Source organism: Schistocerca cancellata, chromosome 2 (assembly GCF_023864275.1).
Source record: "Schistocerca cancellata isolate TAMUIC-IGC-003103 chromosome 2, iqSchCanc2.1, whole genome shotgun sequence".
Lineage (NCBI taxonomy): Eukaryota > Metazoa > Arthropoda > Insecta > Orthoptera > Acrididae > Schistocerca > Schistocerca cancellata.
Genome location: NC_064627.1, coordinates 930,386,224 through 930,398,876, shown reverse-complemented (window position 1 = coordinate 930,398,876; position 12,653 = coordinate 930,386,224). Strand labels below are relative to the sequence as shown.

Here is a 12,653-nt window from a genome sequence, read left to right as displayed (position 1 = left end):
CGCACACACACACACACACACACACACACACACACACACACACACACACACACACACACACACATATCCATCCACACATATACAGACACAAGCAGACATATTTAAAGACAAAGAGTTAGGGCAGAGATGTCAGTCGAGGCAGAAGTGCAGAGGCAAAGATGTTGTTGAATGACAGGTGAGATATGAGCGGCGGCAACTTGAAATTAGCGGAGATTGAGGCCTGGTGGATAACGGGAAGAGAGGATATATTGAAGAGCAAGTTCCCATCTCCGGAGTTCGGATAGGTTGGTGTTAGTAGGAAGTATCCAGATAACCCGGACGGTGTAACACTGCACCAAGATGTGCTGGTCATGCACCAAGGCATGTTTAGCCACAGGGTGATCCTCATTACCAACAAACACTGTCTGCCTGTGTCCATTCATGCGAATGGACAGTTTGTTGCTGGTCATTCCCACATAGAATGCATCACAGTGTAGGCAGGTCAGTTGGTAGATCAGGTGGGTGCTTTCACACGTGGCTCTGCCTTTGATTGTGTACACCTTCCGGGTTACAGGACTGGAGTAGGTGGTGGTGGGAAGGTGCATGGGACAGGTTTTACACCGGGGGCGGTTACAAGGGTAGGAGCCAGAGGGTAGGGAAGGTGGTTTGGGGATTTCATAGGGATGAACTAAGAGGTTACGAAGGTTAGGTGGACGGCGGAAAGACACTCTTGGTGGAGTGGGGAGGATTTCATGAAGGATGGATCTCATTTCAGGGCAGGATTTGAGGAAGTCGTATCCCTGCTGGAGAGCCACATTCAGAATCTGATCCAGTCCTGGAAAGTATCCTGTCACAAGTGGGGCACTTTTGTGGTTCTTCTGTGGGAGGTTCTGGGTTTGAGAGGATGAGGAAGTGGCTCTGGTTATTTGCTTCTGTACCAGGTCGGGAGGGTAGTTACGGGATGCAAAAGCTGTTGTCAGTTTGTTGGTGTAATGCTTCAGGGATTCCGGACTGGAGCAGATTCGTTTGCCACGAAGACCTAGGCTGTAGGGAAGGGACCATTTGATGTGGAATGGGTGGCAGCTGTCGTAATGGAGGTACTGTTGCTTGTTGGTGGGTTTGATGTGGACGGACGTGTGATGCTGGCCATTGGACAGGTGAAGGTCAACATCAAGGAAAGTGGCATGGGATTTGGAGTAGGACCAGGTGAATCTGATGGAACCAAAGGAGTTGAGGTTGGAGAGGAAATTCTGGAGTTCTTCTTCACTGTGAGTCCAGATCATGAAGATGTCATCAATAAATCTGTACCAAACTTTGGGTTGGCAGGCCTGGGTAACCAAGAAGGCTTCCTCTAAGCGACCCATGAATAGGTTGGCGTACGAGGGGACCATCCTGGTACCCATGGCTGTTCCCTTTAATTGTTGGTATGTCTGGTTTTCAAAAGTGAAGAAGTTGTGGGTCAGGATGAAGCTGGCTAAGGTAATGAGGAAAGAGGTTTTAGGTAGGGTGGCAGGTGATCGGCGTGAAAGGAAGTGGCTTCAATGGTTACAAGGATGGTTTCTGGGGGTAACATATTGGGTAAGGATTCCAGGCGTTCGAGAAAGTGGTTGGTGTCTTTGATGAAGGATGGGAGACTGCATGTAATGGGTTGAAGGTGTTGATCCACGTAGGCAGAGATACGTTCTGTGGGGGGTTGGTAACCAGCTACAATGGGGCGGCCGGGATGATCGGGTTTGTGAATTTTAGGAAGAAGGTAGAAGGTAGGGGTGCAGGGTGTCGGTGGGGTCAGGAGGTTGATGGAGTCAGGTGAAAGGTTTTGTAGGGGGCCTAAGGTTCTGAGGATTCCTTGAAGCTCTGCCTGGACATCAGGAATGGGATTACCTTGGCAAACTTTGTATGTGGTGTTGTCTGAAAGCTGACGTAGTCCCTCAGCCACATACTCCCGACGATCAAGTACCACGGTCGTGGAACCCTTGTCCGCCGGAAGAATGACAATGGACCGGTCAGCCTTCAGGTCACGGATAGCCTGGGCTTCAGCAGTGGTGATGTTGAGAGTAGGATTAAGGTTTTTTAAGGAGGATTTAGAGGCAAGGCTGGAAGTCAGAAATTTCTGGAAGGTTTGGAGAGGGTGATTTTGAGGAAGAAGAGGTGGGTCCCGCTGTGACGGAGGACGGAACTGTTCCAGGCAGGGTTCGATTTGGATAGTGTCTTGGGGAGTTGGATCATTAGGGGTAGGATTAGGATCATTTTTCTTCGTGGCAAAGTGATACTTCCAGCAGAGAGTACGAGTGTAGGACAGTAAATCTTTGACGAGGGCTGTTTGGTTGAATCTGGGAGTGGTGCTGAAGGTGAGGCCTTTGGATAGGACAGAGGTTTCGGATTGGGAGAGAGGTTTGGAGGAAAGGTTAACTACTGAATTAGGATGTTGTGGTGCCAGATTGTGTTGATCGGAATTTTGAGGTTTTGGAGGGAGTGGAGCTGGAAGTGGGAGATTGAGTAGATGGGAGAGACTGGGTTTGTGTGCAATGAGAGGTGGTTGAGGTTTGCTGGAAAGGTTGTGAAGGGTGAGTGAGTTGCCTTTCTGGAGGTGGGAAACCAGGAGATTGGATAGTTTTTTTAGGTGAAGGGTGGCATGCTGTTCTAATTGGCGTTTGGCCTGTAGGAGGGTGCTCTGAATAGCCGGTGTGGATGTGGGAGAGGAAAGATTGAGGACTTTTATTAAGGATAGGAGTTGATGGGTGTGTTCATTGGCTGAGTTGATGTGTAGGTGAAGGATTAGGTGGGTGAGGGCAATGGATTGTTCAGTTTGGAACTGGTATAGGGACTGATGGAAAGAAGGGTTACAGCCAGAGATGGGAACTTTAAGTGTGAGGCCTTTGGGGGTTATGCCAAATGTCAGACAAGCCTGAATATATATATTTAGCCTTTCATAATTATGTGAATGTATTTTAATTCACTTGATTGCTCCCAACCACAGAAATTCGTTTTCTTTTCATCTGACATGAGAGCAATAAACAAAACGGAAACAACAAAATCACTTGAAACGGGTCACGTGAAGACTACCAGCTCCCCACTACAACTCAAGACTGCTCTGTGCATCAGGTCCAGATCTACGATATTTCCGAACGTGGACAATATTAAATAGTGGCCCTTCCCCTCCCTCGAGAGTTTGCGGTAAAAATTAAAAAAATCGACTTTTCAAAAATATCTTCATTTTGTAGCGCACATCTTTCTATAGGGTCTGATACATAAAACGTATATGATCGAGGGAACTTAAGACATGTTATTTCGTCTTAAGTGTGCCGAAGTGCAGTGCCACGCCTCTCCACACAGCATTCTTCCATCGCACGTCTCTGCATTTCGCTCTGTGGAATTCAAACGTGTAATATTTTGTAATGGGTGCCATCAAACTATATTCATGCCAGTGGAAATTAAAATGTCCTGTGGCGCCTCTCCTGCTCCCAGTCGGTCGGTTTGACATCCTGCCCTCTTAAAAAAAAAAAAATTCGACATTAATACTGGATGGGATTGTTTGTAACCGGCAGAACAAGAACTCTTCAGAAAATTTGCAGTCTTTACTGCCTATTAGCTAATAACGTGATGTTTTGTGTAGCATAAAATTAAATATATAGTACATAAAATGAGTAAAGATAAGAGACAAGCAAGACGGTACACATTTCTTCAGTCCTCAAGTCCTAGCTATTTTTTCTCTGTAATCTTGCCACAGCTTTATATGGCGTACTTTCCTTTCTTGGAAAGAATCTATTACCTCATCAAAGTTCGTCAACATTTTGCTATATGAAAAAAGGAAATGTCGTCGTCTAATAATAAAAAAGCTGTTAATACAAATAGTACCCAAGACTGGTGTGGTTTTTCGATCTGATTACGTGTATTTTGTCACTGTCTTCTAGATAAAACGAAATAGGCCTGCCTAATATTGCAGCAGTTGTTACACACACCAAATAAACGAGACTGTTTTGGCACAAATGATCATTTTTATAGTACGACAGAATATAATTCATGAATTACCAATATCAAATGCCTATTAGGTCTACTTCAAGCAAAAAGTTTTATGTTAGGAAATAGTTACACATTTCATTCATACTCTCTAGCTTCTGAAGCATGAGATCGAAAAGTAGTAGTAGGAAATTAAATTTGAAATCATCATATTCTTCCGTAATTTGTGAGAGTCCCCGTTTCTTCTCCTTCCTCATTCTAACAAACAATCTTGTCATCACTAATTCTATAACTATTCCTGCCAGTGTCAAAATTTATTCTATGGTTAGGCGTTATTACGTGTGTTTAGAACACGTTTTCCATGCTACTCCCAGAATAGAACTTTAGTGGCTGTTAGCCAGGGATTGTTCAACTGGCCCTTAGTAGTGAGGCGGTCTGGCCAAAAATGTTGTTTCAAAATTTCATTTTCTTGGATACACGGAGAAGACAATACGTAATCTTTGTTTCCTGTTATTCCTGTTAGTCATTTATTTCCACTGTGGTAGTCTGAATCTATGGAATTCACTAGTAATTATAACAACGCTGATCATTTGCGAACCCAGTCAACCACATAAACTGCGATTGTCATTCACCTTTTCGGCTTTATTCGCTCAGCTCGTATAAACCCGTCCCCTTTTGTCTGGAGGAAAGTTTATTTCTAGATGCGACGGGGATTCCCCTGGCAGACACATCAATCACACTATGCACGCATTCAAAAATCAACTTACGATTCATTCAGATATCAGCGTAGAATTTGCTCAAAAATGTTCAAAACCGAACAGGGATGCGTTCAAAATCATAAGAGTAATCGATAGACCAACGTGCGCTGGATGCTTGGTGCTTTGTGAAACAAGGTCTTTTTCCTCAATAATATGAATTTGCCACCCACCCCCTCCCGAAATTACCACCCGGGGCAGAAATCCCGGTTTGCCCCCACCCCCTAGTTCCGTGCCTATTGCGCATATGTGAATCTGGCAGCTTAGGCGCACCAGTAAAATTTGTCCGGATAGCATCTGGCTGCTTGCTGCTATTGCTTACACAGCTAACTGCCACACTTTCGTAGCCAGAAGTGGGAGAAGGTGCTACTCATACGCGACTCATCTGCACATGCGCATAAGCTCGCAACCGCTCCCACGAATTTAATGTAAACAGTTGTGACGTAACGCTCATCAGAGGCAATTTGTTGTTATGGGAGCTTCCTAAAGCCTTTGACACATTTTGCTGTTGGCAGACGCTTGTATGAGCACTGTTTCGTTCTCGTATATGGTGCATTTCCTTTGCAACTTAAGGTTCCCCCGCCCCCCCCATCTTCGTTCGTGTTTTATTGCTGCAGTATAATTCTGCAGTAGCGAGATACAGTAATATTCTTTGTTAGATTATTGGCTCTTACAAATCAGTTACAAAAATTTAACTAAACTAAAAAAAGAAAAATTCCTGGAATTCCGGGTTTTTCCCAGATCTCCCGGTTGTCCCGGGTCGTATACACCCTGTAAAGGCTGTTAGTGGCACCAAAGATAGTGTACAGTCACTCATGGATGAGAGAAATGAAATTGAGAATAGCAGAGCAAAGGCAGATATGCTTCATTCTGCTTTCAAATCTTCCTTTACGAATGAAAACCTAGGAGTGCTCCCCTATTTAATTCTCATACCACTGAGAGACAGCATAAATCATTAAAATTCAACAAAACTCCAGGATCTGATGGAATTCTTATCAGATTCTATACCCAATTTACGGATGAGTTAGCCCTTCTGTTAATTATAATCTATCATAGATGTCTTAATCAAAAAACTATATATCCAGTAGGTCGAAGAAAGCACAGGTCATACTTGTCAGCAAGAAAGGTAACAGAAGTGATCCTGTAAACTACCACCCAATATCTTTGATATCAATTTTTTTGTGAATGTTAGAACATACTCTGAGCTCAAATGTAATGAGTTTCCTTGAACAGAAAGACCTCATCCATGCCATCCAATACCGACTTCGAAAACGTTGGTCATGTGTAACCCAACTCGCACTCTCTCATATGATGTACTGAAAGCCGCAGATAAAGGCAGCCAGATAGACACAGTATTTCTCGATTTCCGAAAAGCATTTGTTTTGGAACCACAGCCATCCTTATTATCAAAACTGTGATGATATTGGACGAAATATGTGACAGGAGTTAGGATTTCATGGTAGGGAGAAAGTAGCACGTTATCATGGATGGATAGTCATCGACAGCTGTAGAAATAACTTCGGGTGTACCCGAGGGAAGTGTGTTGGGTTCCTTGCTGTTCATGTTGTACATTTATGATCTTGCAGACAATATTAATAGCAACCTCAGACTTTTCATGGATGTTGCACTTATCTACAACGAAGCACAGTCTGAATGAAGCTGTACAATTATTCAGTCAGACCTTGATAAGATTTCAGTGTGGTACAGTGATTGGCAACTTGCTTTAAATGTTTTGAAATGTAAAATAGCGTGCTTCACAGAATGAAAAATGGATTGTGAACAAATCCAGAGAAGGGCAACACAAATGGTCATAGATTTGTTTGATCCGTGGAAGAGAGTCACCAGGATGTTGAGAGAAGTGAACTGGCACTCTCTTGAAGATAGACAAAAACTATAATGAGACTGTCTTCTAATGAAGTTTGAAGAACGGGCTTTAAGTGATGACTATAAGAATATACTAAAAACTCCTACATATCACTCCCATAGCAATTGTGAAGATACAGTTAGAATAATTATACCATGCACAGAGGCATTTATACAATCATTTTTCCCTTGCTCCATGTTGTTGTTGTTGTTGTTGTGGTCTTCAGTCCTGAGACTGGTTTGATGTAGCTCTCCATGCTACTCTATCCTGTTCAAGCTTCATCATCTCCCAGTACCTACTGCAGCCTACGTCCTTCTGAATCTGCTTAGTGTATTCATCTCTTGGTCTCCCTCTACGATTTTTACCATCCACGCTGCCCTCCAATACTAAATTGGTGATCCCTCGATGTCTCGGAACGTGTCCTACCAACCGATCCCTTCTTCTAGTCAAGTTGTGTGACAAGCTCCTCTTCTCCCCAGTTCTATTCAATACCTCCTCATTAGTTATGTGATCTACCCATCTAATCTTCAGCATTCTTCTGTAGCACCACATTTCGAAAGCTTCTATTCTCTTCTTGTCCAAACTATTTATCGTCCATGTTTCACTTCCATACATGGCTACACTCCATACAAATACTTTCAGAAACAACTTCCTAACACTTAAATCAATACTCGATGTTAACAAATTTTTCTTCTTCAGAAACGCTTTTCTTCCCATTGCCAGTCTACGTTTTATATCCTCTCTACTTCGACCATCATCAGTTATTTTGCTCCCCAAATAGCAAAACTCCTTTACTACTTTAAGTGTCTCATTTCCTAATCTAATTCCCTCAGCATCACCCGACTTAATTTGACTACATTCCATTATCCTAGTTCTGCTTTTGTTGATGTTCATCTTATATCCTCCTTTCAAGACACTGTCCATTCCGTTCAACTGCTCTTTCACCTTGCTCCATACATAAATGGAATGGGGAAAGAAACCCTAATAACTGGTACAATGGGATGTACCTTCTGCCATGTACTTAAGAGTGGTTCACAGAGTGTAAATGTAGAACCATGATTGTACTAAGTGGTGCGCCTCTCCATTTGCAGGAAGTTGATGGCCACGAATGCTTTTCTGCAGGGCTCACAAGATATGGTAATCACATGGGAAGAGATCGGGACTGTATGGGGGATGAATAAGGGATAAGGGCTACCTGGGTTGTTTACACTGCATAGCAGAAGTTTCGCTGGGAAGCCCTCACACGTCTTCCATATAGTCTCTGTCTCTCGCCACGTGTTTTCCGTATGTTTGGAGCCATGAAGAAATACATTTGTGGTCCATTTTCGTCAGACAAAGAGGTGCACACCAATGAACAATCGTGGTTCTGTGGGCAACCGCAGATATTTTTCTGTGGCTGCATTGACTGTTTTGTCTCACAGTGGGATAAATGTGTTAACAGTTATGGTGACTACTTTTGAAATAATAAGCAGTTTGGTTACTTTTCGCATTTTTCTAGTTTTCATTTGCCTGCCCCTGAACTGAAGCTGTTGTTTTAGAAAGTCCTACTTTATGTTTAGAATTTGAATTATTTGAGTACCATCAGCGTCAAGTAACTATCCCTGGGTTTGCTATTCAGCTGGTGACAGCAAGGCTGTGTGTGGGACTTACATTGCCTTTTTGCAATACATCTTTGTTTTTGTTTCACTTGATTGGTTGACCTCAGACATTTTGTTTTAGCAATATGACCAGAAGAACATCAGGAGAAGAGTTTATGATGCTTTGAATGTCCTTATGGCTATGAACATCATCTCCAAAGAAAAAAAAGAAATACGATGGCTGGGTTTACCTACAAATTCGCTTCAAGAATGCCTTACTTTAGAAAAGGACAAACAGAAAAGAATTGAAAGAATAAAAGTTAAAACACAACAGTTGCAGGACCTTATTTTACAGGTAAGATTTAATCCTTAACTCATTGATCTCTACTTGGTATTTGTCTTGCAATATAAAATTGTTAGATTTTTTGCTAATAGTTTCACAGTATTGTCACACTGCAACCATAGAAAAGCCCAAATCTGAAAGCAGGGTCGATAATGGGGTACAACACTCAGCACTGAAAGCGTGTTTATTGAAACATCGTTGCTCAGCCAGAAGGGGGAGTGCTGTCAGTTATACAAATACCAACTGTTCCGAAATATACAAATGAAAGAAATTTTGAGAAACTTACAGAAATGATAAATACTAAAAAATTGCTGGTGGTCAGATCTGAACTGGCAACTAGCAGCACTACAGCCTGTGATGCTAACTGCTGTGTCACATAGTATGCACCACAGCTCACAGGATTGCTCCCTCTCCTTGTTGTTCCAAAAATCTTATTCAGCACCATGCATCTAGATATTCTCAGTTTTCCTTTGTATGGAGTGCTGGCCAATCCTCACATTGTGTTCGTAATGTCACATCCTCTTCACTTTAATGTGCATCAAAACCTTCGTGTCAAAGCTTGGCAATCATTGAGCACACCTCCAATTTCCTTGAACAAGAAACACTCATCACAAATCTACAACTGAGTACTGTAGCTGTAGTTTGTACAGGGGGCTTGTATATCATCTCTGCGCTTTTGTCTTTTTGATGATTGGTCGTAATTGTATGCTTTGTGTGTGTCAGTTGACGAGGAGCATGGGGTACGATAAAGCCTAAAGTATTACAGTAACTTTACTAATAGTCTCACTTTCCACACAGGTGTACAAATACATACCAAGATTTTGCCGCCTGTGCTTGGCATTTTAGAGCTCTCAGTGTTTCTCCTGAGTGCTCAGTGTCCATATAGGAACCAGCGGTCTCGCTTCTTCAGTCTTCACGTGTTTCGTAGATAGTCATCTATAGTATCATCTGGTTGGACCAGGAACGGTGTTGCCATTGTCATTTAGGCCTCGTGACCGTAGAGCAAAAAGAACTACTGTCATCCTTCACTGTGTTTTACGCAAATGTCACGGGCAGCATTGTATACCATTCTTTCTGTTGGATATCGAAGTACATCAAGAGCCTGTCAGCCTACATCTTATTGAAGCATTCTGGGAGGCCATTCGTCTTTCCGTAGACAGTTGTCATCCTCTAGTTAACATGTGTGAAATTATCTCTTGTACCGAGTCTCAGTTGGAAAACCTCTCCACAATCAGGGATCATCACATGAGGTGCTCCATTCCATGGTTCAAAATGATGTCTTCCATAATGAACGTTGCAATTTCCACATATTCGGCAGTTGGCACAGCCTTGGTGACAGCATAGCAGGTGGAGGTAGACAGTGCAGACTGTTATCCATCAGTTCTTGTTTGTAGACTTCGGGAACTTCCCGAAGAGGTAGATTCTAATTCTGTGGAATGGTGCTGCTGCTGGCAGAGTTTGTACCGAATATTTTGGAGGGAAATGTGACATTTGTTTCCATCAGTAGTGTTTCTTGCAGTGGGTATCATATTGTGTAACAGATCGGAAGAGTCCTGGCCAGTGATATCTACGCCTGATTGTGCCTACCGTATTTACTCGAATCCAAGCCGCACTTTTTTCCGGTTTTTGTAATCCAAAAAACCGCTTGTGGCTTAGAATAGAGTACAAAACAAGCGGAAGTTCTAAAAAATGTTGGTAGGTGCCGCCGCAACTAACTTCTACCGTCGAATATATGTAGCGCTACACAGGCATGCTTTGTAGGCACAAAGATAAATACTGGCGCCAAAACCTCTGCGTCAGTAAATAAATTTTAAAAAAAAGGTTGAAGACGAGCTTTTTTTTCTCCGCCCTGAGTTTTGACCACTGCATTTTCATACATTATCCAACGAAGTAAATACAAATTCCGTATTGTTCATCTTCGAATGCAGCAGAATTTTAATGTACTACGAAAATCCGACAGGCAAGACTGTTTGGGATGTTTGTCAATCTGGCCAACTCTACGTTCTGAATTTTTTCCTACCTGTGAGAAGAGATGGTTGCTAATAGGAACCTGACGAAATGTGAATCACATGCAGTATTCTCTTCACCATAAGAAAGAATACGGATATAAACATTTTGCCACGTATTCTTTCGTGTTTGCTGCTATCTCATTTAAATCCCGTCTGCCTAATAAACTACGAAACTAGAGTGAGACAACAGCAAACGCGGAAGAATATACATATCGTGTCATGTTTATATTTGTATTATTCTTATGCCTAATAGTGATACAGTCAGAAATGAAGCACAGCAACTGACTAGATTTTTAAATCTAAGATGACTCTAATTTCTGTGCAGAATTTGATGTACTAAAGAAGCGGCCACAAAGATTTTCAAACGCAGAATAATTTTCGCCTAACTCTCGTTCAGAACATGTTCTATCATACGCAGTCTATTTTTGGTTCTTGTTAATCATTATCAAAGAAAGCAGCAGTGTAAGTAACAACAAATAGCAGTCTCTTGCCATTGTTTCGCTAATGAGACGATTCCTCTCTCTCTCTCTCTCTCTCTCTCTCTCTCTCTCTTTTTAAACGGCGGTAGCGCGCACAAAAGCAAGCCATGCCACGAGTGGCGACAGGCCGTAAACACGCACTATCAGAATGCGACAAACAATGCATGACACAGTACAGTAATGCATTTTCAGCTTAGAGTGACGTAAACACCTATAACAAAGAAAACGGCACTTATCAGATCAAAGCAAAATAAGCAATTGATTCAAACCAGACGAAGCATGTGAGAAAGGAAGGGTACCCGTATAAATACGGACGGAGCGCCTTACGCATAGCAATGGCTACCTGGTAAAGCTTAACTGCTAAGCTTACGACTCGAACCAAACTACTGTAGCTGCATCGTCATTCATTCGACCTAAATTGTGTCTCGTATTACAATGGACCAACTTTGTTTCGATTTGGAGTTGCGGCCTAAAATTTTTCTCCCTCCTTCAATTTCGAGTCTCAAATTTCACTTGCGGCTTAGATTTGGGAAATTTTTTTTCCTTTATTTCGAGTCTCATTTTTCATGTGTGGCTTAGATTGAAGTGCGGCTTAGATTCGAGTAAATACGATAGTCTACACAAATCCCAAGTGACTGACTAGATGTTGGAGTGTCATGGAAATACATTAGGATAGCTGGCCGCAAATGAGCTGCATAATCGGCAATCATTTCCACGCCATTGTAATTCTGCTACAAATACCACCTTTGTTGAATGATCAAAAAATTTTGGAAGCTCTTATACAATATTCTATGTCTTAATTGAAATGTTTATAAGGTGGTTCTTCTTCTTCTTCTTCTTCTTCAATGTTCATATAGTTTTCAGCAGCAGTGACATCTACTGCAGTGATTACTCAGATTTCACTCATGTTGCTGTCTTTTCCCAAAGGATTCATTGAAAGGTAGTTGATATTCCTGTGTTGGCATCGGTAGTTGTATACCACTGTGATGTTGTACTCCTGAAACTTTAGTGCCCATCGTGCCAGTCGACCCGACAGACCCTTCAGGCTAGTTGGCCAGCGCAGTGAATGGTAGTCCTTTATAATTGTGATGATTTGTCAAATACTACCACAATTAGTTAACGCTTTGGAAACCAGACACTTAGAAGAGTATTGGGTATAGGAAATTGGCCATTTGTGCCATTATTAAAAGCATCACTGGAACATGTGTAATTGATGTATCATAAAGACTAATATATAATAAAACAGGACGAGACTGCAGGATTTATTTTTCATATTTACTTTAGTTCTGTGATAGATTACTAATTTTAAAATGATGACAGGCAGTATAATTGTCCTCCCTAGGAAAAAAGTGCTAGGTGAGTTACTGAACAATGTCTTCCTCTTGAACTTCCAAAATTCCTTGATAATTCAACAGACATGATGTATTTGTAACAGAATTACAGCAGAATGCGAGGCCTGAAGAATACATGCAAAAAATTACGTCAGTGCGATTGTGGTAGCTCAGCATTCACGACATCAGCTGTTATTCTTGCTAATGTTTCTATCGAACTAATTCCAGAAATTGACAACAGAAAGCAGCACCAGTCAAGTGGCAGTCCCAAGACACCCGTACATTGTTCTCATATGAAGTGGGTTTTAGTTTTTGAGTGATAGAAGGCTTGCACATCGAGCAATTTGCAGCATGACCTA

General features: G+C 42.0%; 1 protein-coding gene across 1 annotated transcript in view; it reads left to right on the top strand.

The window, feature by feature from the left end:
• Positions 1-12,653, top strand: part of LOC126162888 (transcription factor Dp-1) — a 235,072-nt gene that overhangs the window by 135,300 nt on the left and 87,119 nt on the right. Inside the window, exon 7 of the mRNA XM_049919688.1 lies at positions 8,275-8,487. Within this exon, the coding sequence (XP_049775645.1) occupies positions 8,275-8,487 (213 nt within the window). The remainder of the gene's footprint in view (positions 1-8,274; positions 8,488-12,653) is intronic.